The sequence below is a fragment of the Cibotium barometz genome, chromosome 12, assembly GCF_041138505.1.
Source record: "Cibotium barometz isolate CiBa-2024 chromosome 12, ASM4113850v1, whole genome shotgun sequence".
Classification (NCBI taxonomy): domain Eukaryota; kingdom Viridiplantae; phylum Streptophyta; class Polypodiopsida; order Cyatheales; family Cibotiaceae; genus Cibotium; species Cibotium barometz.
The window spans coordinates 61,078,467-61,104,910 of NC_141057.1; the positions used below are offsets into that span (position 1 = coordinate 61,078,467).

The 26,444-nt window shown below is 46.0% G+C and overlaps 1 protein-coding gene across 1 annotated transcript in view; it reads left to right on the forward strand.

Annotated features, from left to right (window-relative positions):
- The first annotated feature begins 1,070 nt into the window (after positions 1-1,070).
- The window catches only part of EMB2773 (PHD finger family protein), a 113,297-nt gene continuing 87,923 nt past the window's right edge, over positions 1,071-26,444 (forward strand). The window contains exons 1-8 of the mRNA XM_086806798.1: positions 1,071-1,601; positions 1,777-1,889; positions 16,994-17,133; positions 17,785-17,893; positions 17,973-18,229; positions 25,618-25,725; positions 25,916-26,024; positions 26,119-26,221. Of these exons, the coding sequence (XP_086662924.1) occupies positions 1,390-1,601; positions 1,777-1,889; positions 16,994-17,133; positions 17,785-17,893; positions 17,973-18,229; positions 25,618-25,725; positions 25,916-26,024; positions 26,119-26,221 (1,151 nt within the window). The 5' untranslated portion in view covers positions 1,071-1,389. The remainder of the gene's footprint in view (positions 1,602-1,776; positions 1,890-16,993; positions 17,134-17,784; positions 17,894-17,972; positions 18,230-25,617; positions 25,726-25,915; positions 26,025-26,118; positions 26,222-26,444) is intronic.

Here is a 26,444-nt window from a genome sequence, read left to right on the forward strand (position 1 = left end):
TATATTGAACAAGTGATACTTCCAATACCAGATTTTATAATGGTCTAAGAGTGGTTATTCCATGTTTCGTATCCTAATTCATCTTTTCTATAAGCACATGTGATTGGAGGTGGCTATGGTGGGTGGTGCACGGTTAGTGTAGTATTCTAGCATAGGATTAGGATTACTTATAGGATTGGGCAATGTCAATTTGGCACTTGATATTAAAGAGTTTGATGTGGGGGATTATGGCATTGATCTCTATCTCGATACGCCCATGTAGTCATGGCAACATTGGGCCTAGGTCTTTCTCTTCCTTTTACATTGTTCTTACTAGATGATGGATGAGAATATGTTTATGAAAAGTGTCCAGTTGGTCTAAGGAAAATAGAGGGGCCCAAAATATATTTCATAAATATATTAAACAAGTGATACTTCCAATATCAGTTTTTATAGCAGTCTAAGAGTGGTTATTCCATGTTCCCTATCCCAATTCATCTCTTTTATAAGCACATGCGATTCGAGGTGGCTATGGTGGGTGGTGCATGATTAGTGTAGTATTCTAGCATTAGGATTAGTTGTAGGATTGGACAATGTTGATTGGGCATATTCGAAGAGTTTGATATGGGGGATTATGGCATTGATCTCTATCTTGATACCCCCACGCAGTCATGGCAATATTGGGCCTAAGTCGTTCTCATCCTTTTACATTGTTCTTACTAGATGATGGACGAGAATATGCTAATGAAAAGTGTCCACTTGGTCCAAGGAAAATAAAGGGGCCCATAAAATATTTCGTGAGGTCAAACAACAAGTGATAGAGCCATTTAAAAAAAATCTCCCAAAATGACCAATTTTGGGTGATCAATAAGGAAAAAAAATGTCCAATTTTCCCGAGGGATTTTGTCCAATGTTTTTGTACTTGTAAGTTGATCCAAGCAAACCATTTATCGTCGTTCATAGAGCCATTTTTAAAAAAATCTCCCAAAATGACAAGTTTTGGGTGATCAATATAAAAAAAGAAAAGTCCAATTTTTTGGGGGGGGGGGGGGGGGGGGGGATTTTGTCCAATGTTTTTTGTACTTGTATTTATCGTCGTTCACTACATGTTATGTCACCATGTAGTTATGTGACATCTACGCTGCGGGATACATACTGTTATGTGACCTACAAGCTGCGCGAGGGAAAAACTGTTAAAAGGTCTCTCCCCTTATCAGGGGAAGCTTGTTCTCTCACAGAAAAACAGCGGCAACGTATTCCAATTTGTGCGCCACAGCCTCAGGGTTCATTCACCGCGTCAGGTTTTGGACACCGAATTCGGCAAAGGCGAAGCTGTAGCCTCCGTGCCAACGAAAGCAGGTCGCTGGGGAGGGTTTGACCATGATGTGATTTGATGTGAAGGGAGGGACCATGTACAGGCTTACCAACACAACGCATACGGAGGTAGCACCAAGCTTACCACTGCCTAGCCTGCCGATTTGCTTTGGAGCAGCCATCCAGGATTTGGTTCTGTTCGAAGACCGGGCTACGGTGGAGGCGGTGCAGGCGAGGGACGGCTCGCCTCTGATCGCACACGCCGGAAAAATTGCCGAGCTTCTGGCGGGCACTGACATCAGCTATTTGTAATATCCCTCCCATACCGTCCCCCTTAATCTTCTTATATGTAACCTATACTGGTCACAACAAATTTCAAAGTTGCCAGAACCATGACTCTCATTTACACTAGACCTGGCATTTTGTGCATTTTTATGGTCACCATGTCCAACCATTGTTCTGCCGCTGCGTTTTATGTCATAGGTCTGTCAGGGATGGCTTTAAGGATGGCATCAGTTCTATCTCTGCAACACCTGGGAGTCTTTTGGCTGCAGTCCTTCTTCATGATCCCGAGGCTTTCAGCTACAGCAGAACAGGTACAAGTCTCAATTCCCAGTGGTATTGGCTTCAACAGCATTACATGTATTTTTATTGTTTTGGGCTTGTATATTATTCTTTTCGCTCCTCATTGCAAGCATTTTCTGGAAACTAGCCAGTTTCTTTAGTTCAGGGTTTTTTGTTTTATCTGAACGCATCATTTTGGTGCCAAAGGTTAAAGGTTTTTGTGAATGACGGCACCAAATTTTTTTGGGCCTAATTTGTGCTCTCTAGCAAGGTTACCCAACTTTCACCATCTAGTTTTTGCTAGGCTCTAAAAGCAAGTTGAACAAAGGTGTCCACGCTCAAAATATAGAATACAAATTCAAGTATGCATTTTCTCCACATGGAAGCGTGTATGATATGTCATGTGACATCATTATTTTTCAATCATCTACTCTTGGTGTATCCCAAGTCTATTCAAAATATCAACTTCACCATGTATCAATGTTTTCCAGCATCACATGAGATGGTGATCCAGGTCAATTAATAGGTTATAAAAAGGTTCTACTAATTGGAAAGAGTATATGGCAATTTTAGAGCTTGCCTATAACGGTGTAACTATTGTGTTATAGGCTTTCGAACTTATAGCTTCACTGGAAGTAGGGTTAGAAAAGGAAAGAGTACAATCAACTAAAGTTTTGAGGATAGCAACTAAATGGTCAAGTTGGCTTGAGACAACATTAAGATGGCTCAAGATTGAGCAAAAAGTATGTAGACTTATACCAAGGATAAATAGAATTTACTAAGGACAATAAAATTTTCTTGAAATGTAGGTGACTCTTGATAAAGGGGCAAGTGCCCTAAAGCTATGACCTATGTGATGTGATTTATTCACAACACTTAGAAAGATAGGTGAGGTTGCTTACAAGTTAAAGTTGCAAGAGGAAGTGTAAAGTGCATATAGTGCGTCATGTAAGTCGCTTAAGAAGTTAGAGCAATACCAGGTGACGAGGATATTGTGGTAGATGATGAAGCTCACATTGAGTTTATAGAGTTGGGTAGTGTCCTACATGAATCAAAAAAGATCAAGATCAAGTGTATTACACATATCTCAGTATTTAGAATATTTGGTGAAGTGGAAGAACAGTATAGACGAAAGCTCCACCTAGGGGAAGATAAGCAATTCAATGAAGAGATTTCTTGATCTTTTTGATGATGTAAACCTTTCTAAGGGGAGGAAGTGTTGATTACGGGATTCCTCTACCAACGGGTGTGTAAACAAGAAGTCTAGAGTGGTAAATCATTAATGTTAAATGGAGGTGGCCAATGTGAAGAGGAAAGGTCTAGGGTATGTCTAAAGGCATTTATTGAAGTATTATGGTGAAAGACCAAAGAGGAGTTTAGGCCTCAGAGGATTCTCTTGCCACATGGTAAGTGCTGGGTGAGGGGAAGAAATTAGGATAGTCTTGTACGCGTGGAAGCACGAATTGTTGAAATGGCCAATTGGGGTTTTGAGGAAAGAGTTTTGTTGGAGAGAGATCATTGGTTAGGTGGAAAATAGAGAAGCAGCCCTTTGTTGTGTTTAGTGTTTTGTTGTAAATAACCTTTTCTACTAATGTAGTTGGTACAAAGATTTATTAGGGTTGCATATGTGTGTTTGAGTGATGCCCAATGTCTCACCTAGCTTGTGCGCTTTTCTGCAAGTCTCCCCTTCCTCTTTTTCCTTGTGCATTCCCCTTTCTTGGTCTCCAGAGTCCACATCCAACGGTTGTTTCCTCCACCTTGGCCAATCCCTACTGCCACTTTTCCTTTTTGTGCTCACTCTTGCTCCCCTTTGTTTATGCTATCTGCCCTTAGCTCTCGCCCTCGTCTTGCTCTCACCCTTCTATCCACTCTTGCTTGGCCATCCCGTTCTCTTTTGCCCCTTGATTTTCTCCTGCCTTTGTGCGCCCCTCGCACTTGAGGTTTCTTGTATGCTTGTGTTGATTTTCATTCAGCTTTTGAGGGCATCTCAGGCTAGACACCATGGGAGCTGATCCATCTTCTCCAACCATGCCACCCTTTTTTGAATGGAACCTCTAGCTCCTCTCATCTTGAGTTGCCTGTCTAGAGGCTACTACTTCTATGTGCAAGTGTGTAGGTAGTACGTGCGACATACCTAATACTAATTTTTTGCATTAGGGCCTAATTTGACAAGGTGAGGGAGCCCTAACATTAGGGAAAGCAGTTGGATACGGGTGGCTAAGGTTAATTATTTATATAGGGTGAGGGTGTCAGAATGCGCAGCGGAAGACTAACGCATGTAGGAGACGCATCACCATCGAGCTCCACAAACACCCCCAAGCACTGCAGCATCCCTCCACCGGGCTCCCATCTCCCGGTGAGCTGCCTCCCAAAACACCGGCCGGAGGAGATGATTATGACAAGGTGCCACTCTAGCCTATATATGGCTCTTGAACTTCCCATGCTTCCACTTATGGGATAATCCAAGGCACCTTCTAGCCATAGATCACAAGCTCGAAATCGCCAACCTTCCAACACCCTCCCTCGATTCGAGCTCCGCAAGCCACCGAGGCGCGAGGGGGTCGCCCAGGACCACACACGCCTGAGCCGCCCGGGCTCTGATACCATGTTAGAATGCGCAGCGGAAGACTAACGCACATAGGAGATGCATCACCATCGAGCTCCACAAACACCCCCAACGGGCACTGCAGCATCCCTCCACCGGGCTCCCATCTCCCGGTGAGCTGCCTCCCAAAACACCGGCCGAAGGAGATGATTATGACAAGGTGCCACTCTAGCCTATATATGGCTCTTCAACTTCCCATGCTTATAATCCAAGGCACCTTCTAGCCATAGATCACAAGTTCGAAATCGCCAACCTTCCAACAGAGGGGGCCCTAACATTAGGGGAAGCAGTCGGATACGGGTGGCTAAGGTTCATTAGTAATAAATCCATCTGGAACTAGCTATTTATGGTTGGATGGTTATTTATATAGCGGCAGTTATATAAATGAGGCGTGGCTTATTATCATGACTCATGAGGGACGGATAATTGTTTATTGATGGACCAGAGTAGTCAAACTCCTACTGGGGACATGGTAGATCATTGGTGGTCTTGCTGAGGGGCTGTACGGGAAGGCTTAGGGCTCTGATGGTATGGGACGCGAGGGCTGATTTGGCATAGATTTGTGGGATTGAGCTTTACCCCCTGGCTCGGGGGAGGTTTGTGGATGCAGACGGTGGTTGGGTGGTGAGCTTGCTTGCACTTTTCTATGTTGTTTGTACTTATAGAGTTTGGCCTGTGATTTAGGTGATTTCGTAGGAGGATTTTATAGTTGGTATTAGATCGAACCTAAACGTGGAGGTGGAAAAGCAAGGTTTGCATGTCACGCATTGTTGCAGGTATGTCGAAAATCCTAGGTATTTTTCTTTTGCTAGGGGTTCAATGTGTAGTCTTACTATTGGAAAATGAGTGACAAAGAGGGGGGGGGTTTGCTTACAGATGACAGTGTGTGTGTTGTCTAGCTTCTATGTATGCTCAAACCTTGCCCAGTGGGCAAAAGCTCGGCGATGGAAAGAGAAATGCTATAGGTTGAAATTTGCCCTTAGTATGTGCATTGCAATATCCAAAAGAGACGCTCTCTAGGCTTCAGAAAGGCTAGGTATGGTTTTTCCCAATAAAGTAGTCAACTCTCTTGTAGTGGGTGGTTTTGAACCCATCGTCCGTGATACCTAGATCGGTGGTCCTTCTTTCACACTAGAGCTTTATGCGGGTGACAAGAGGACGCACTCCGAGGAGTTTGAGGATTCTTGGCTGAACCGATGGAATACTCACTTGGAATTCCATCCTTTCCCAGATAATGGGAGATAAAGATGTGATGAGGGTTCCTCGAGGAGAAGGCATTGACCTGGTGGACGGAACTGATGGATAAGCCGATTACATGGGCTGAATTCGAGGCTCAGTTCTAGGCTGAATTTCTCAACTGCAAGCTGGTCTTCCGTGTCCTCTCCTCAAGTGTCAAAATAACTGGCGCATGGTCTGAAAAAGAGGTGCCAGCGAGAATGCCAACGGAGCCACCACGCTCCCCGAACCTGTCGCCCACATAGAAGCGATCAATCCGTGATAGATTAGTCCCTCCCTGCCGGCGATCCGACCAAGAAAAACTAAGACTGTCCTGAGAACGGGAGAAAGCCTCATGCTGCCATGCATTAGTGATCCGCAGTGTCATACAAAATCGCTCCCAAGCTGCAAGCTCCGTGCCGTGCACTGTGCCTCCCACCCTATCGGCTGGGTCCTCAAGCATGTTGAAGTCTCCCCCGACACACCAATGTGCGGCCTCGGGCAATGCATCTGTAACAAGGGTCCAGAGTTCTGCTCTGGCACTAGCATGGTTGGGCGCATAGACATTGAGCACACCAAAGTGCTCATCGTGCATCCTCAGAATAACATACTGTGCTCTACCAGGCACAATGACCATGTGATCCACAATGGCCTGCCGCCATACATCCGCAATGACCATACATACTCCTCCCTGCCCACCCAAGGGGCCAAAACCTGCAGACCAAAATGTGTCCCATCTACCAGGCATCACTGAACCATATCTCCGAATCCTGCTCTCACTCAAATGGTGCTCCTGCATCATCAGAATATCAATACTGCCCCCAACCACGGCATCTCTGAAGCTCCTGCCTCAAGCAACCACGATAACGTACATAGTGTGCGCTGCCAAGGCCCTGTACATTCCATGAGATGATCCTCATTGATGACCTGCTGAGGTGGAGGTTGTCTTAGCCATACGGCGGGCCTTCGCAAGCGGCTTGGATGGAGAGTAGTCCCCATCCGAGCGGCTACGAATCTGCCCACCCGGTGTGTTGCAAGAGTCTCGGACCAGGCGCCAGTGGCTGTGTCCCATAGTGACTGCCTCCCGCTCGGAAAGAGAAACCTCATGTATGCATACATAGCCAGGGTCTCGCGCTAGGTCTGCTACTATGCGAACCACCAAATGTCGATTCCTGGAGGCATCCGCACTCCCGGTATCAAAGAAATGTGCCAACTCCCAGAGTCGGCCTATTACGTCTGTCATCTCCAAATCGCTCACATGGTGAGAAAACTCAACTGCCTGTGTCTTCAAAATACTAAGAGCGAGATCCAGAGTCCACTCCCGGTCGCTAGTGTTGCAAAGAGGGAAGGAGAAGGCCACCGCTGAATCAAGTGCCTCCTCCCCTCAGGCCGGAGGTATCACCACATGAACTCTGATGGGTGTTGGCTCATGGGGGCCCTCCGCTCCAAAAAGGCGTGTAAAGGAGTAGTCGAAAGCCTCCGAGCGCTGTCTAGTGTCGAGACTACTCAGCCGACTGCGGATAGAGGATATCCGTGAAGCACAAATCGGCATGGTAGGTCTCCTCTGCGGTGCACGAGCAAGGTCGGTGCTCAGTGCCCGCCGGACTGCAGGTGAGCGCCAGGGTACTGCCAGTGCCTCTTGGGGAGCTGAGGCGATTGGAGGGGGAGGAGAAGGGGGTGGGGAAGGAGCCGCTGAAAATGCGGGAGCGGGAACGGGAGGAGGCGAGGGTGGAAGCGAGGCCGGAGGGGGGGGACGGGGGAGGGGGGTGGAGGTGAAGGGGGGGTGCTGGCATCTCCTGATCCTCAGTCTGCGCTGGGGTCTCCTCCTGGAGGGGAGCAAAGCTGTTCCTCACTGGAACCCAATGATGCTGAGGTTGTGTCTGCTGCTGCGTTCGTCTTTGGGCATGCTGCTGTGGCTGTCTCCCTCTACGGCGTCCCTGTCTAGGCTGCCAATCGGAGGTCTTTGTGGGCTGAGCAGGTGTCCCGGAGGCTGCCTGTGCCGAGCCGCATCTGTGGGCGGGCCATCGGAGGTCTGCTGGTGCGGTGAAGGTCGGGGTCTCCTGCGAGGGCAGGCCTTGGCCAGGTGGCTGACCTGCCTGCATATAAAACACTGGTTCGGGAGCCCCGAAAACTCCACTCTCTGATCGATCCATCCCCCCCCTATCCTAGGTAACTGAATGACCTTCGGAAGGGGGGAGATGTCAGGAATCAAAACTCTGACCGAAGGAAGGCCAGCTGCTCTAGCCACCACTGAAGCTGCTGTGGGGCCAGTCTCAAGTACCGAGCCCACCAATGATCCTATCCTAGAAAGGAGCGGAAGGTACTCGCGGCGAAGTCCAGGAAAGCAAACTGTGACATGGAATAGGCGCTCTCCCTGCTCGGCCGCTACTGCGTCGAAACCATGCTTCCAATGTCTGAAGAAGGCCCGAGCGCCCTTGATGTCAAGGGGACTCATGGCTAGGACCTGGGCCACGCTCTGGGCTGTCTCGAACTCAATTTGGTAATGTCCGCGGCCCAATAACTGAACGTCCAGGATCTTGCCCACATCTGCAAGAAGGCAGGCTTGGAGAAGATCCCGGATCTCCCCTCTGCTGGGCGAGTGCCAACTATACGGCAAATGGTGGAGTGTGCCTGGAGGCGTTCCACCTCTGCGGCGAGGCTCGCTTCCTCTTCTGGCGAAAGAGAAAGCCTGATGGGGGTCTCCTCAGGGGCGGGTGAGGGGGCTGCGGAAGAGTCCCTCTGAGGTGGGGCGGGAGGAACCTCCATCAGAGTCTGAAGCTGAGTCGAGGGCAAAGTGAAAAACGGAGGGTCTTGCAAGAACCAAGCTGCACGAAAAAGCGAAGCGGGAGGGGAAGAGGGGGAGGGGCGGAAGACAAAGGGGGAGGGGCGGAAGACAGAGGGGGAGGGGCGGAAGGCAGAGGCGGAAAACGGGCAGCGGGGAAAGCGCCAAGGGGGGGGGCGGGGGCAGGCAGGGGGGCGAGACGCGGAGGAAGGGGGGAGCGGGGGGCGCGAAGGAGACGGGGGCAGGCGGGCAGGGGCGATGGGCGCGAAAGGGAGCGCGGGGGCGCGAAAAACACAGGGGCGCGGAGGGGGGGAGAGGCGAAGGCTCGAAGGCGGGGAAGGGGGGTGCGAGCAGGCGGGGAGAGGCGAAGGCTCGAAGGCGGGGAAGGGGGGTGCGAGCAGGCGGGGAAAGGGGAAGGCAGCTCGAGCAGGGGGGCGAAAGCTTCAGCATTAATCTCTTTAATTATGTTTAGTAATGTTTAATTAAGCTAAAAGATTAACAATGGTATCAAAGCAAACAAACTCCAACTTGTAGGATGCCCACAGCTAAACCCTAGCACTAAAAAACTAAAAAACCTTAACCCTAAAAATCTGTTAGCCCTAACCCTAAAATCAATCCTAGCAATTTTGCCTGATATATGAAGCCCCCCAAAACTTTGTAAGAACTTCTACAAAAAAAAAAAAACAATGGAATGCTGGATTGTTCCTCGGGTCCTGGTGGCCTCTCCACCCCTTTGAAATTGTAACATGCGGAAGCTCGGTGGAAAAGATCGGTAACTTCAATGCTGAGAAATTCAGCAATCGTTCGCGACGAAGATAACGCATAGCACAGAGAGAGAGAGAGAGAGTCTACTAGAGGCCGAAGTCGGCCTATGAGACAAAACAATATACAACTGTCAATGTCCTTTGGGTATCCAAATAATAGAAAAAGGTACAAGGTACAAAGCTGAAAAGCTAAGGATCGATGGGAGAGTGGACCATCAAAATTGACAAGGGATGGATGGAGCTCTATCACTAGGGGCTCAATGTGCAGTACTGTATGCATCGGGTATACAATCATGCTATGCAAATCTAGCTAGCTCCATCCAGCGCCATACTGGGGATGTAGGATGGTGTACATCAGTGGGGGAGGGGCAAAGACCTCCTGTAGGATCCTCCCTAGATCTGATCGAAAATGTGTGAGCCTCTCCTAGACATAAAGCTGGTGGCGAGACCGGATCTGAGTGATCTCTCTCTGATGAAGTCTGGGGGTCTGGACTCTGGTAGCTTGGTGCTCTTTGTCTCCGTCGAGCTCGGAGATCCTTTGCGCGCTGAAGTGTGACCCCCTGTTGTGGTGGTGGTGGGGGTGGTGGCGTAGCTCTCCGAAAGAGGTGTGTAATCTGGGACTGCTGCCTACCTCCTTGTGTCGTCTGTCTGTAGTAGTGTCTCTCTGTGTCGCTGTATCTCTATCAGGAATTGCCCGAATCGGCGTTGGTCTGTCGACTCCATGAGTGAGTGGGGCTCCTTGAAGAAAGTGGGGTCTCTCTCTCTTGGACAGTGCTGTATGCTCTGCATCTACATACAAAGTGCTCCTTGCTCTCTATCTCCTTCTAACTGAGTCTGCATATCCTCTCAGTGCGGGGGAGGCGTGATGCCCGACCAGCCTCTATCTCAAGCTGATGTGATGATACTCTAAGCTGAACAATGGCCACTCTGACCCTGTGTGGCATGGATGTATCCATGTATCCATGTAGAGCTCTAAATGAATCGATCCATTGAGATACGCATAAACTGATCTCTGTAGTATAGCATCTTCGGCGGTAGAGGCTGACTGGGTGTAATCCAAGTCTCTTGAGTGTATCGCTGCCATAAATCGTGTCAAAGGACTCTGTTCCTCTCACTGTGAGAGAGCTGTATGTGTGGTGCATGTATATCATACTAGAAAGGTGGGAGGTGATCTATGTTGAGACCATGCTGAGTGAGCCACTGCATCATCTGTGAATACCACGATCTCCTATCTCCACTCTCTGCAAGCCGCTTGGATGCCTCAAGCTCTATGTGAGTCGATCTGATGGCATATCTCTGATTCTCTGTATGAAGCAGATCGTCTGGAATAGGTGTTCTATTAGCATAGGAGGTGCAGCAAACTCCGCCCGGACAATGTTATGTGGGACGCAGGGTTTGCTGCGGATCATCCGTGAGAGCATGAGAATCTGAGGCCTCTCTATCTGAGACCATGTGGAGGTGGCGAGCCCAGGTGCCATAGTCACAAGGGACGGGGGACGGTGACGGGGGATGGGGAAGGGGATGGGGACGGGAATGGGACGGGGGACGGCCATAAGTGGGGAACGGGGACGGGGATGGGGGAGGGAACGGCACTCAAAAAATACTTTTTTTTAAAATTTTTCTACTCTACACTTATTCTACTTTGGAAGTACATCAAAATGAGCACAAATTTACACTAAAATGGTAAGCTTTTGAGTCATATTAATAATTAAGTAGATACAAAATGAGTCATGACTCAAGAGTCAGGAGTCAGGACTAAGCCTTAAGGAGGCAGAATACATGGACGGACTCAAATGAGTCAATGACAAAAAAGTGCTGAAGACTAGAGGCTAGAGGCTAGAGTTAAGTAGTAAGGCCCATGAATCATGATCCATGAATGATCATCCACGTAAGTGCTCGCCTCATGGTCATGGGTAGCTTGTGCCAAAGAAGCATCAAGCTCATCCTCAGTCTCATCCTCACTGGCATGCTGCTCCTGCACCTCATCCTCTTGTTGCTCTTCTTGTTGACTCATCTCCCACTCGGTGAAGGAATCTGCCTTCTTGGTCACGCTCTTGCAAAGCATTCGCAAGTTTGCGCTGACGAAGACAAGGTCATTGGCACGCTCTACCCCGAGTCGGTTCCTCTTCCTAGAGGCAGTGTGGCTGTAGGTACTCCAAAGTTGCTCCAAGCAAGAGGAGTTGACGGCCTGGCTAAGTATGCGGATGGCAAGCTGCTGCAGCTCCGGTCCATCTGAACCAAAGTCCTCCCACCATAGAGCAGCACCAACTTTGGAGCGGTCAACCTGTGCATCATGACAGCCATAGGAGCCATGAAATGACCTGTACATCGAAAGCTGGTCCCTAATCTTGCGCCTAACCAATGCATCAGGCACAAGACGATCCAAGATGATCCTCCATCCAGCGCTCACCTCCCGGTTGCTCTCCTGCTTGTTGCCTTGGAATTCTGGGTCCACCACATAAGCTGCTGCATGCAATGGAGAGTAGTAGGAATTCCACCTTCCTAGACACAAGGCATGGATCTCCTCGTATCTGTCTTCGTCAGGCACGAAGTCTTTCAACTTCTCTATCATGCGATCCATGGCCTCGTATCTAACCATAAAAGAGGGGGGGGGGTTAGTCCATCTTCTGGTCCCTAGTGTGGTGTACTGTGCAGGTTTGTCATCTTATTTTATCTAGCATGCTTTTGTGTATTTTCAGTTTTCATGATTGATAAGATTTCCGTGTATAGTTGCCCTTCCATTTACAGTGGCAATTCGCTTAGTTACTGTCGGGTTGTCGCATGATGACTGGAAGTTGTGGTGGATTATCCCATATGCAAGAGCATAGGAAGTTGAAGAGCCATGTATAGGGTGTGGTGGCACCTTGTCATAGATATCTCCTTCGGCCGGGTTTTTGGGGGAGCAACGACTGGAAAATGGGAGCCCAGCCACTAACGTTGCTGAGTGCCTTGGGATGGTGTGCGTGTTGCTGCTGCGTGACTCTGACAGGACCGGGGTCGATGCCGAGCCAACTGCGACTTCTCCTTAGGCTTAGATTGATGCTAGTTTGATAAGGATGCTCGGGCACATGTGTTCATCATCTTCAACATTAAACCATTTGTTGCTCGTCATTGGTCAATTTGATGATATTGATGATGAGATTGTGGGATGTCATTCAAACGAGGTATCGTAGAGAGAACACTACTCAGAAGATTGCCTTAGGGAATCAGCTTGCGAACCTGAAGATCTTCGATACTGCGAACATCATGGATTTTGTCACGGAGTTTGTTATTGTCCAGAAGCAGTTGGTCTCTTTGGGGGCAAGGCTACTGATGAAGACTTTGTTCATTGGCTCCTCGCCATATTGTTCGAAACTTTCTCATCTCCGATACTATTTCGCTTCTTCCTGCTACTCCCGATCTGCATATTGTTGTTGGCATACTTTAGGATAGAGCTGTGAGAAAGAAAACAAGCCAGGGTGCTTCCGAGACCCTTCTTCAGGTCAAGGGCAAAGGCAAACGGCAGTCTAAGGGTTCCACCAACAACAAAGTTGACTCTAAACGTGCTAACATTCTTGCTCATAAGGATCTTACTTGCCATTATTGTGGTCACAAAGGTCACATTCAGCGTGACAGTCGCAAGAAGAGAGAAGGTGGTTTTGCAAAGAAGTCCATCGATCAAACCTCTCCGTCTACTAACCAATCCCAGAGATCGTCTTCCACCAAGGAGATTGTCTTCATCGGCATTGAGGAGCTTCCTGTGGACTCACCTATTCGTGCCACCTCACGTCTTACGGATTGGGTGGTTGACAATGGGTGCACTACTCACATGACTCATGACCAAGGTCACCGTGAAACGTTTCACTATCGAAACGAAACGATGCTGAAATGATTTATTTTGGAACAAAACGTTTCAACACCAGGTAGGTGGACAATGAAATGTTGGACCGAAATAATCATATACATAAAATGTGAAGGTACTGGCCAATAGTTATAAGATGATATTAGCATATTTATACTCATCGGGCTTCTCACATCTTGGAGCTTATACATATAGACTTGCGCCGTCCCATGCGTGACTACTAACTAGGGTGGTGCCAGGTACTTCATGCTTATTATTGATGATTTCTCATGTTAAGTCTTTGGCAGAAAAATCTCCCGCTTTCTCCCGCTTTTAAGAGTGGGTGGCTCTGGTCGAGAATGCGACCACACAGAAGGTTCGACAAGTCCATTCGGACTATGGAGGAGAATCCATCTCCAAAGCCTTTCACAACTTTTGTTCCCGTAAGGGTATTGGCCGCCCGTCAGTTCTCCACACCTGGCACTCCATAGCAGAATGGTGTGGTTGAACACAAAAATAGGACTATTCAGGAGATGGTCTGTACCATGCTCTCTTCTTCCGATCTTCCTTCCTCTTTCTGGGGAGAAACTGTTACCATTGTTGTCTACATCATCAATCTTTCTCCCACAAAGGCGGTTGCTAATATGACACCGGAGGAGGCTTTTACACAACAAAAACCTTTAGTTTCACATCGTAGGGTTTTTGGTTGTGATGCCTATGCTCATATTCTTGATTCTACCAAGTTTAAATTTGATCCCAAATGTAGGAAGTGCAAATTCCTTGGTTATAGCTCTCAATCCAAAGCTTACAGATTATGGGATCTGGAGAAGAAGTCGTTAGTGATTTTCCGTGATGTTCACTTTGTTGAACCTTCGTCCGATGATTCCCGGTCTCATCCTGACTCCTGAGCTTACCATACAAGTTCCTCATCAGCCTGCTTCTTCCTCTTCTTCCTCGGCACCCCCACCCCCTCAGCTTCTACACCCTCAGCTTCTTCGTGCACTCAGCTTCTCCTACTACTACTGCTTTTGTGCGATGGAGGATTGCTCCCAGGATTCTCTGATGTGGCCAGAAGCCATTGTTCGTGACTCTCATCTCTCACATGTTGATCTTCATTAGCTTGCTGACTCCTTAGCAACACCTTTGACACGGGCACGACGATTATAATAGCTTCGTCATTCCTGTAACCTCGCCTTAATTAGTAAAGTGGTGCAGTCATATGAGCCTTACAGCTAAAGAGGCTCTTGCTCTTCCTGAGTGGCAGGCAATCATGGAGGCCAAGATTGATTCCATTGAAAGGAATGGTACATGTGACTGTGGGAACTTGTGGACCGGCCTTTGCATAGGCAGATCATTGGGGACAAGTGGGTCTTTAAGACCAAGTTTCATGTTGATGGTTCTTTGGACAAACACAAAGCCAGATTGGTTGCAAAGGGGTATTCTCAAATTGAGGGTATTGACTATGAGGAAACTTTTTCCCCAATAGGCAAATACACCACTATCCGGATAATTTTTGTTCTCAAACCTGGCGGGTTTATCTTGTAACTATTTGGTCCTCCTAGCTCTATTTCACATGATAAAATCCATGCTCGGACACCAGACAGGTGGAAGAAGACATGGGGACAGGGTCCATAAGTTTTGATTAAGAAAAAGCACCATTCTTGGTCAAAAAGCAAGAAAAAGCAAAAAGTCAAATAGGGTTGACCGCAAGCCAAGGGCACCATTGGAAAGAGAAGACTGAGCCGGACCAAAAAGCTAAAAGGCGCTTTCTCAAAATGCAGCTCTAAGGCCAAAAAGCAAGGCCTTAAAGCCAGAAAAGCAAAGCACCAAAATTTGAGTAATATTTGATTAATAAAAGTAAAAAGAGCAAAAGCAAAGGCAAAAAAAGAAAAGCAAAGAATAAAAAGGCAAAGCAAAAGCATGAAGTCTTTTTGGCAAATAGCAGGGTCTCTTACAAATTGAGCAGAGAGTAAAAAACTTGCTTCTCACCCCTCGAATAGGCCCAAGGACACCAAGGAGCACACCGGGCTATTACGGGTGCACAATCACTAGCCAGGTGGTACACACACCATTGAGAAATGTGCACGGAACCACCTCTGGAAAACGTGCACGAAAAAAGTGTATGAAACAAAAGCGACGTGGTCCAAAGCATTATTAAAATTGGGATGGAAAAAAACGCGTTTCATACAAGGCGAAACGTTTCAAACATGTCCAAGAAGTTAGAACCTAGATGACCTCTTCACTAAACCTCTTCCTCAAGATTCTATTGATCAACTCGTGACCCGTATGGGAGTCGGTCCACTGCGCCGAAGCCGAGTTGTCCGTGGGCAAAGAACCAACCGTTTTGCATTAATCAAGTTGTGAGTATTGCTAGGGTCAAAAAGAATGTGCACAATCTTCCCCACCAACGATCCATACATCCATATTAGATCGTTGGGACCAAAAATTGCGATGTTGAAGTTACATTCCATTCAGGCCCTATGATTAGAACTGTAATTTTTCACTTTGGTCACATGAGTTGCCTTGGGCTTCATTGCTTGCGGGGACAACTCGCCTTTATATGGCCCTTCAGACAGCCAATTAAACACCAGCCCTCCGGAGCGTTCTGGAGGTTGTGCTGGTTCTTCTTGTCTTTCTTCGATTGGGATCACCTGAAGTCTGGGTTTGGGTTTGGTTTTGTGAAGCCATCCTGAACTTACACCCTGTTTGGAAGCACCTGTGTTCTGAGGTTTCTTACGAGTTTGGCTAGCCATGGTTTCCTTATATATCTTAGCATACCGGATGGCATTCTCGAGTGTTTTGCTATGATTATTCCTCACGTGGAGCTTGTGCGCTTGAGATAGCCCATGGATAAAGAAACCACACAAAGTCGTAGCATCCATGTGCTTGGCTCTGTAAGTACGTGTCAAAAGGCATGTTCCTCATATCCAAGTTTGCAAACTTGGACACCACATCAAACTCATCCTCCGCCTCAGGAACTCAAGGCGAAAAGAGCTACTACGGGCTGCAAAATCAAGGGCGTGAATAGTGGCCGGGTTCACCTAGGCATCACCCAAATAGAGATGCAACCAATTAAACCCTAATTCAGTTTGAACCATCTACTTTAGTAGATAAGGTGATGAACATCAAAACTCCAAGCAAAACAGAGGGCTTCTTCTCTATTTTCCACCCAACCATAGAATGAGTCTTATTCACGGCTCTTTCCTCAAAACCCGCACTGGGTATTATTGCAAATCATGGCTTCTACGTGTGCTAGAGGGTTCTCCCCCTTACCTTGTGGCCAATAATCCTCCAAGGCTTAAATCTTTACTGGGGTTTTCACCTTAACACTTCAATTAATGCCTTTGGGCATCTTCTAGGCCTTTCCTCTTCACATTAGCCACCTCAATGGCCCTGTAGACTCCCACTTTATGCATCTGGCCCTGGGGAAATCTTGTCGATCTCGGACATTTAACACTTCCGAGAGTGGGCCCGCGGGGGGGGGGGGGGGGGCACGAAGGCGCACAAGTGGGAGGGGCGGGCAGGGGGTATGCACACAAAGGAGGGGTGAACTGCAGCAACGAGCACGACAGGTGGGCAGGGAGCTGGCTGCTATGTGGAGATCTGTAGCGCGGTATCTCTAAAGGGCCTTTGTTGTTTTTTTCTCATATTTCAAATGCATAAACACGTCAGTTCTGGCCAATTCATCTCTATGTTTTGTGAGGTTGAGGATCAAGTTCAGTCATTCAAGGTTAATACTAAGGTTTTTGAAGTTACAGCAGGTAGTCTCTCTTATCCTTAAGGTCAAACTCTGTGCTTCTTTTTACATTTGGTCTGCTGGGTATTTGAATGTTCTTGAAAGATTTCAGTTAATAGCATGTTTGATTTAATAAGGAATTTTTATTTCTGAAATTTTTAATGGATGTTATGACGTTCTTGAAATCCATTTCTGCATTTATTTTTCATTGCAGAGCCAGTTGATCAGCGAGGGTGGCGAAACCTCAGTCTTGAAAAGAGAGCTGTGCTTCCATTGGGTAATGCTGCAGAAGAGGTGCCTGAAGGAAGCGTGTCGAGAATTGCTTCTAAACTGTCCTTGCCCCCATCTTTTGAGGTACAACTTTTAAAGCGAGGCCTTTTGTTAAGTCTTTTTTGCTTGTTTTGTATGGAGCAGCACTCTCTTTTCGTTAATCTTTCATTCATGGTTTTGGTAGTTTTTGCATGGAGCATATTGGTCCGCTGTGAGCGTTTGTACTCTCTTTTTGTTTTATTTTTATTGGTGCTAAGTTTTCATGCATGCCATTATCAATGAAAAGTTAAATAGAGAAAGGAAAGTACTAAGAAAGGAAAAAGACTTTGCTTATTGCCCTTTTCAGACGGTTGCTATTGTGAGGTAGATGGACCTTTGAAATACATGTCAGGTTTTGCCTCTTACAAGAAAAATAACCCAGCTTGGTCATGTGCTCTTTGCTGATGCTGGGCAGCTTGTTTCAAGAGGGCAAATTGTTGAATGGTTGGGACAATCTTTTGCCCTTTGGATTTTGTGGTTTTGTCTGTGTCACTGACGTGGTGCCACCTACAGATTGGCCATGTGAAGAGTGATTCCCTTTCCCCCCTTTCCTCTTTTTTCTGTCCTTTTTTTTTTGAGATACTTTCTTCACTTTCCCTGGTTGTTTTCAAATTTTATTAGATTGATCAGTTTTTGAGATTGGATTCTCCAGTATGTTTCTCATTCTCAGAGATGAAATTTTACCTTATTTGGCAGGATCTGCGGCATTCTCCATCAGTACAAAAGCCAAAAATGAAAAGAAAAGGAGATTTCAATGGGATAGAATCTTTGGCATCTGTGCAGGGTCAATTAGATTCCGAGCACAGTGAGTGGCTTCCTTTTCACCTCAAACAACAGTTTTTTCCAGCTATATAGAATTTGTTTCTCAAGCTTCCAAATTGCAGATGCCGTTTTGGGTGGTCTGTGTGAAGTTCTGGATGGGATATTTGAGAAGGTGGAACTACCTGAAGAAGATGAAGGGGAGGAAGGGGGGACTTTTCTGTCTCTCTCTGAAATCAAATTTATTGCAGAAGAAATCGCTACAGCACATGCAAAGAATGTGTTGCAGCTTCTTTCCACTGGTCATCTGGTCAAGTTATTGAATCTACTAGATCGCCATGTTCAACATGCTTGTGGACGGAACGTTGATGATGATGATGAGGTAAGTATTCATGTGTGGAAACGTTTGGTTAATGTATTTAAAAGTAGTTCACTGAAATTTCAAACAGTGATTTGAACTTGAAAACATCATTTTTCTACACAATGATTCAGACAAAATGAAGTGAAAAATTCATAAATATTGAGTCTGCTCTTCATCTTGGTAAAAATGATCATTTTTTTAATTAAGTAAACTGCTACATACCCTTGGGGTGCTGATGTGGCATGTAGTGTATGCTATGCATGATGAAGTTGATGGTTCAAAGCTATGTGACTACACTCAGGTTGAGGTTGAACTACCCTCAGGTTTCTATGGTATTTTTAACAATCATAAATTTTGACTCAGCCAAAGCTAAAGCTAAAGCTGCGAGATTAAAGCCCTGTGCACTTGTCTCAAAATTATTTAGATTATCGAACTATGGCTGTTTACAAAGCTTCTGGTTTATATATCAACCATAATGAAACTAGAGTCAACATCCAATATAAGCCTCCACCACAATTCATCATTAAACAACGTTATGGAATAATACCAAATAGTGTTATCAATAGGCTCTTTTTTTTCTTTGGAAAAAAGATCTTTCTATTATTTAACAAAAAACAGCCTCAAAGGTTAGATACAAACCCGCCTCCATGTACGAAGCGAGGATCAAAGAACAAAATAAGGGGGAAGGATGCACTTCTTCTCTGGCTGGCCGCTCTATGAGGAGAAGGCTAAGGGATAACTACACAAGTGGTCTGTAGTGCCAAGTGGGCTCACGACCACTGTCTGTGAGAAAAGGATTAGGTCGCCAGAGTCTCAAGAAGGCTTCTTGATGCTTCCGCATATGATCAAAACCACCCTGAAGCTTCACCCATTGCCCGGGAGGGTATGAATGATGTTGAGCCAGATGGTACTAATGGACTCCGTGGACAGAGTGTGGGTGCCTTCGATGGCTTCGCTGCTTTGAGCTCTCTTGATGTGCCATCATATGCTTCTCTGACAACTTAGTTTGGGTAAGAAAATACCTCAAACTCTGGTGATCTGTCTTCACAGTGAAATCAGTCCCAAGAAGGTAATGTTTCCATATAGTAAGTGCATGAATTACAACCAAGAGCTCTTTCTCATAAATGCCAACAGATAGCTCTCTATCATGCAATCTACGGTTCTCATAAGCCACGGTATGTCTCTCTTGATTAAGGACAGCTCCTATGCAATTTCCAGATGCATCACATTCCACACTAAAAGGCTTTTGCAAATCCGGAATGATCAACACTGGACCATGAGTAGTTGCATCTTTCAATTTGAGGAATGCATCCCTCTCTACATTACTTCATTTGAACACGGCCTTCTTCTTTGTCAAATCATGCAAAGAAGAATCAATCCATGCAAAGTGCCGAATGAACCTGCGATAGTAAGAGCATAATCCAAGAAAACTATGGATCTCATGCACTAAACTCAATTCGGGCCAATTCCGAATTGCATCAATCTTTGCAGGATCCATCCGCACTCCATCTTTGGACACAATATGCCCAAGATAATGTATCTCTGACAAGAAGAACTCACTCTTCTTTGCATTTATGAAGAGTTTATGCTTACGGAGCTCTTCAAAAACAATGGCCAAATGAGCTTTATGCTCTTCTTGAATGTAGGAAAAATGGGGGAGAGACAAAGATAAACTGAATCTGAAATGAGAGCCAGACTAGAAGGAAACACAAAGCATAGACATACGTTGAGATGAGTGTAGACAAGACACAAGATTGATACATTCATTGATGTGACACCTACAATTTATAGGTGAGAAGTACAAGATTGAGTAGACTCACTTATGGGATAAATGTAGAGGTGCCACATGGCACTAGACTCAAGACACAAAGACTGAACTGAAACTAGACTAGAGAAATAGTACACCTAGTGTGCACTTATTTCCAACACCCTCCTTAAGTGGACACTAGGAGGAAGACAAAAAAACAAGACTATGACATGACAAAAGATAAAACCAAGACAGAGAGACTAGATAGACTGAGAGACAAGACAGAAGACGTGACAGACAAAGATCCTGAGACACCCCTCCTCAAGTGATATCCTCATATGGGTCCACAAGGGTAGGGACAAGAGTGGATCATAGACAGACAGAGAGAGAGAGAATCAGCCAGTAGAGTGGTCCCAGAGAGAGAGAGACTTTCAGATAGACATGAGAGAGACTGACAAATAGAAGATAAATGGGGACATAGACAAAAAAATGCCAAGAGAATGTGGGTAGCTAATCCACAAAAGAGAGGCATATAGACTGATAGATAGAGTGTCAAAGACATGTGACAGGATAGACACACAGGATAGACACATAGACAGAGAGACTGACTGATTGTAGATAGACAGAGAGATGGACCTTGATAGATAATCCCTCCTCAAGGTCAATCCTCCTGCTAGAGTGGGTAATGCAGGGGTGCCTCTTGGATAGGGACAAAGATGAGTCCATGTAGACAAATAGACAGGATATTATCCCATGATCTACATCATTGGTGATCAATGGTGGTAGATAGCATGAAAACATAGACAATTATGAGAGAGATGGGAAGGTCTTACCAGATTTGGCAGTGTCTAATCCTGTACAAGATAGAGAAGTAAATGAAATTCAGAACTCTCTCTTTTTTTTTTCTTTTTTTCTTTTTTTCTTCTTCTTCTTCTTTTTTTTTTTAAAAATAAAAGAAATAGAGAGTAGACTAAAAATAGAACACAACATACACTTGATTTCTGCTTTAAATTTGCTGCTGCAGGTCTGGCTGGTCCACATGTGAAGATGAAGAGAAAATGGGAAATAACAAAGGGGAAAATGCCTTTTGCACAGATGTTGCAAATCAGGTCCAAAATCAGCATTGGAGTTTACCTTCACAAAAGGAGGTGTTGAGCTGATGTCGAGAAGACCAGAGATCCAAAAATGACGAGTTGTTGCATGAGTTGAATGTCCAGGAGGTCCACGTCTTGAGAAGGCATGTTGATGAAGAAGAGAGTGCGTGGGTAGCTGCTGCATGTGCAGTACTAGAAGACATGTCGGTAAGCTCAAGTAGAGAGGCGGCAGCACCATGATGAACCCCCGCAGCAGCAAGAATGAGAAGACGGGCAGTTTGGTATGGCGGGCAGAAAAAAATGGTTGAGCCCATACATAGGTAGCGTAGTGAGTTGGTGTGAAAGCGGCGGCCCTCACAGCAGCCATCAACAGCAGGCCAAGCCAGATGAATTGGTGGCAATGGGCGCTAGGCAAAAAACAACAGGTGTGGTGTGAATTTCGGCAGTAGCCAAGGAAGACCGCTGAGCAACGGCGTGAAGTGCGCCAATAATGTAGGCGAATCCACGTGGTCAACCGTTGAGCCATGAGCAAGAGAACCGAACCAAGCGCCTGAGGGCAGGCGTAGATGCAAAGGAAGCTTGAGGGCGAACAAACCTGCTCTGATACCATGTAGGAAAAATGGGGGAGAGACAAAGATAAACTGAAACTGAAATGAGAGCCAGACTAGAAGGAAACACAAAGCATAGACATACCTTGAGATGAGTGTAGACAAGACACAAGATTGATACATTCATTGATGTGACACCTACGATTTATAGGTGAGAAGTACAAGATTGAGTAGACTCACTTATGGGATAAATGTAGAGGTGCCACATGGCACTAGACTCAAGACGTAAAGACTGAATTGAAACTAGACTAGAGAAATAGTACACCTAGTGTGCACTTATTTCCAACAGAGAAGACTAGGATGTCATCAAAGAAGACACCTGTAAATTTTTTGTACCCACGGAATATACGATCCATCATTCTATTGAATGTTGCCGGGGCATTTGTAAGACCAAAAGGCATAACAAGATACTCATAAAGCCCAAATGCTGTCCTGGAAGCAGTTTTGTGTACATCCTCAGGCACTACACGCACTTGATGATACCCACTCTTGAGATCAATTCGGCTAAAGCATGCCGATCCATCCAACTTGTCAAGGATGTTATCTATGCGTGGAATCGGAAACCGATTCTTGATGGTAAGCTTATTCAAAGCTCTATAATCCACACACATACGAAAGGATCCATCCTTCTTTTGAACCAAGAGGACGGGTGAACAATATGGGGAAGAGCTTGGCTGAACCAAACCCTTCTCAAGAAGCTCATTCACCTGCTTTATGATCTCCTCTTTTTGAGATGCACTTACATGATAGGCTGGCCTATGAGGTGGTGAGCTACCCTGCACAAGATCAATGCGATGATCTTCCGGTCGTACAGGTGGCAACTCATTTGGTAACTCATCATCATTGTGCTCTTGCAAAAATTTCAGCCTATCATTACTAAGAGTGTTTACATGTACATTATTTTCCTTAGCACGATGTCGTACAAAAATCAAGTACGCAAAAACACTCTTTTTCATTACTTTCTTAATTTGTACATGAGAGACAAGGGGAATGGTATCTCCCTCTTCACCACCATCAGTTACATGCTCTCGGCCTTTATGCATGAAGGTGATCCTGTTGGTCTTGTAAGCCTTGCACGGATCAATACGTGTGCCAAGGCTTTCTAAGCAATACATTACAACCATTCAAAGGCGCCACAAGAAAATCCTCATGATCCACATAGCCTTGAATGTGTATGCGCAACTTGCCAAAAATAGGCATGACTTGTACTTCTCTACCAACAAAGGCAGCCCCTGCTTCAATATGAGGACCCATGTCCTCCACTTCAATACCCAAAGCAACTGCCATCTGTGTGGATATGAAATTTTCAGATGCACAATCTCTACCAACAAAGGCAGCCCCTGCTTCAATATGAGGACCCATGTCCTCCACTTCAATACCCAAAGCAACTGCCATTTGTGTGGATATGAAATTTTCAGATGCACAATCATCAAACATGAACAAAGCGGGCTGATCCTTGAGTTGTCCCCAAGCCTTACATACAACCCTGTCTTTGCTATCATGTGAAGTGTTGCCCTGCACATCCGGAACCATATGCACATTAGGCTTTGATGCATTTGCATTATCACGCTTCTTCTTGTTTGAGCATGTGATATGCTCGGTGCTACCACAAGTAAAGCATTTGCCCTCACTCATATACTGCTTTTTCAGCTCCGGAGTGAGACCATAGTCTCTCAGTTTGAAGGGACGCTTCTTGGTAGTGTTATTTCCAACCTTTGGACCATTTTTATCTTGGTTTTGGTCCTTTTTAGGTGGCTGTCCATTATTTTGCAGGTTTTGGACAGCCCTCTCTTTGCCTTGAAACGAGGGTTTAGCCTTGTTGGATCGACTCAGCTTGAGTTCCAATTGCTCGGTGGCGGTGGCGGCTGCGATTAGTTGGTGTAAGGTATGATCAGGATACATTTGTAGTCCCGCTTTGTACACGGGTTGCAATCCCGATTGAAACCTTCTCTTCCTTTGCGCCTCGGTGACATGCATAAATGGAGACACCTCCAAAAGCACTTTCCAAAATTTTTGTACATATGCATTTACCGATCCTCCCTCATTTTGCTTCACCCAATCCCACTTCATTGTTATCTCATTCAATGCATTGGGAGGCAAGAATTGAGCATAGAACCTCTCCTTGAACTCTTCCCATGATCTAATAGGATTCGGTGAGAGCTTCTCCGTGAGCCACCAATGTGCAGCAGTGCCTTTCATGAACATGCTTACATGCTGGATCATGGATTTCTGAGTGAAATCCTCATCACTGAAAGCAATATCAAACTGGGCAATAAAAGCAAGTGCCTTTGATGCATTATATTCTCCTTGATATGTGTCAAACTTCACAAATTTCAGTAATCTTTCTAGGTGCACTAAGGAGGCTAGCCTGTAAAAGATCCCTGAGCTGTGTGGGCGTTGGGTGGCTACTAACAATCTTGCATACCAAAGTGGGGCCCTCTAAGGATGCGACTGTTGAAGCGAGGAGCTGGAGGTCCGCTTTTGAAAAGGATAGGCAAGGGACGGAGGCCTCGGTCAGGGATGATGGAGCGGCTGCCTTGGATCCTTTTGGGGGTTGTAGACTAGAAGGGGCCGAAACTTGCCGGAAGAAAATGCTGCCCGAGAACTGAAAACCTGCCTTGAGAAGCACTAAAGAGGAGAGGCGAGAATGGGAAAAGGGGAGCCAGGAGGAAAAGCAAAAAGAACCAGGGTGAGGCGGACGGGTGGCGGAGAAAAAAGGGGGAAAAAGAGGGGGGAGATGGGGATGGCCAAGGGCAAGACGCAGAGGGAGACTCTGGCAGGGGGTGCAAGTGAGAGGTGAGGGAGGGGGGGCAGTGTGCAGGCGAGAGAGAAGGTGGAGGGAAGAAGGGGCAGTGTGCAGGCAGAGGGGAGGAGAGGGGGCGGTGGCTGGCAGGGAGGGGGGTGTCGCAAGGGTCCAAGGCGACAGTGGGAGGGGGGGCAGTGTGCAGGCGAGAGAGAAGGTGGAGGGAAGAAGGCAGTGCACAGGCAGAGGGGAGGAGAGGGGGCGGTGGCTGGCAGGGAGGGGGGGGGTCGCAAGGGTCCAGGGCGACAGTGGGAGGGGGGAGGAGATAGCGAAGGCGTGCAGGGGGGGGGGGGTATTCACAGCTCGCACTTCACTTAAATCACGATATCCACTCTGTGTTATTCAGGCTTCTTAGAATTTCTGTGGGATTTGAAGTCTCCATGCATCAAAAATGGCTTTGGGTGATAAATGCAACATAACTTTGCACGTAGGGTGTTGGTTCTCAACCATTACCTTATCTCCACAGTCATCTCTTCTCTTATTGGAGGCTTTCTCAAGTAGTCTCAAAATCACTCAAAATTTTCTCTGGGGAAAAGACTTCATCTCTAGGAAAATTTAAGGTCAAATGGGACATATTTTCTTCCCGTAAGGAAGTTGGAGGGCTGAACATCTAGACATGAGCTTGATAACTGTTAGGCTAGCAATTAAATGGATTATCTGGGCTTATCAAAATCCTTTTAGAAGTGAGTCATACAAGTTGCCAATTGCACAAGTTTCCTTTTAGAAATTCCTACAGGAAAGAACTGGGCTCTAACTTGCTCTCGAAATGAGGCTGCTACAAGGTGCCAAATACTCGTGATACAACTACCAAATATCTACTGTGAAGAAAATCTGGAGGAGTTTAGTGTGGAATATTGTAGGATATCGTTTAGTTGAACTAAAGGAGTACAATACCAGTATCTTTTTGGAGCGTTTAGATGATAATTGATTGGTCAAGGCAACAGCCCTTGTGGTTAGCAGCACCTAATGAAATGTGAGTGCTTATTCTACTTATACAAGTTGGAAACTCAACTTTATTATTGTTAACTATCTAGTCAGTAAATACTTGGCAGTGTGTATATGCCATGCTGTGTCTTCTGTGTTGGTAGCTATTCGATACATTGACAGCAAATTAGATTTTTTAAAGTTTCCTGATGTTTTATGTAATTTACTTCCAGAGTGACTCTGAAAACTTTGTAATCATATCATCCGCATTGGAGGCTGTCCAGACCTCTTTAATTATCATGACACATCCGGGCATGCCAAAACAAGTTTATAAGGAGGAGGTAGGCTCTTTTGTTTGGTTTTGTTTTTAGTAACTGATAAGGCCTCTCACAGTTTTTTTGCTGTTGCCAGGTTTCTACTTAGCATTGGATAGTTTTGAATATATTATTGTGAAAGCTGTGCCAGTTGGTATTTCTTTAAAATTTGGGGTTCCACTGATTAGCTAGCCCTACATGTATATCCTGTTGGCAGATTATAGATAGAATTGTTGAGTTTTCTCGGTATCAGATTGTGCACAGCATCTTTACGGTTTACGATCCTTTGTATAGAAAACTTCACAAGGGTGGTGAAATGGAAGATGGTGAGGCAATCTACCTCAATAGTGCATTTTATGTCTTGCTTGTGGAGTACTATTGCAGATCATAGACACATTATGACTTGCGGTGCTTAAGCAGACCTGGAGGACGAAGAAATTGATATCGAAAATAGAACTGGGTCAGCGAAGAAAGGACGTCGCAAGAGTAAAGGGCAAAGGATCAAGAGATCTAATATCAATAAGTAAGCTGCCACTCCTGGTAAAACTAGCTTGTTGATCTCTTTTTCTTGATTTGGATTTCCCATTCGTTTTCTTTGATGAATCTGATAGGGAGCAAAGAAGTCCCCTGGATTCTTTTTGAAAGCAAGATCCGTCCTTTAGTTAAGAGAAAGTATATCTGAATGAAGAAATAGATATCACACCTCACAAAGAGGTAAAGTCTGCAAGACCCCAGGAGAGAGGGGA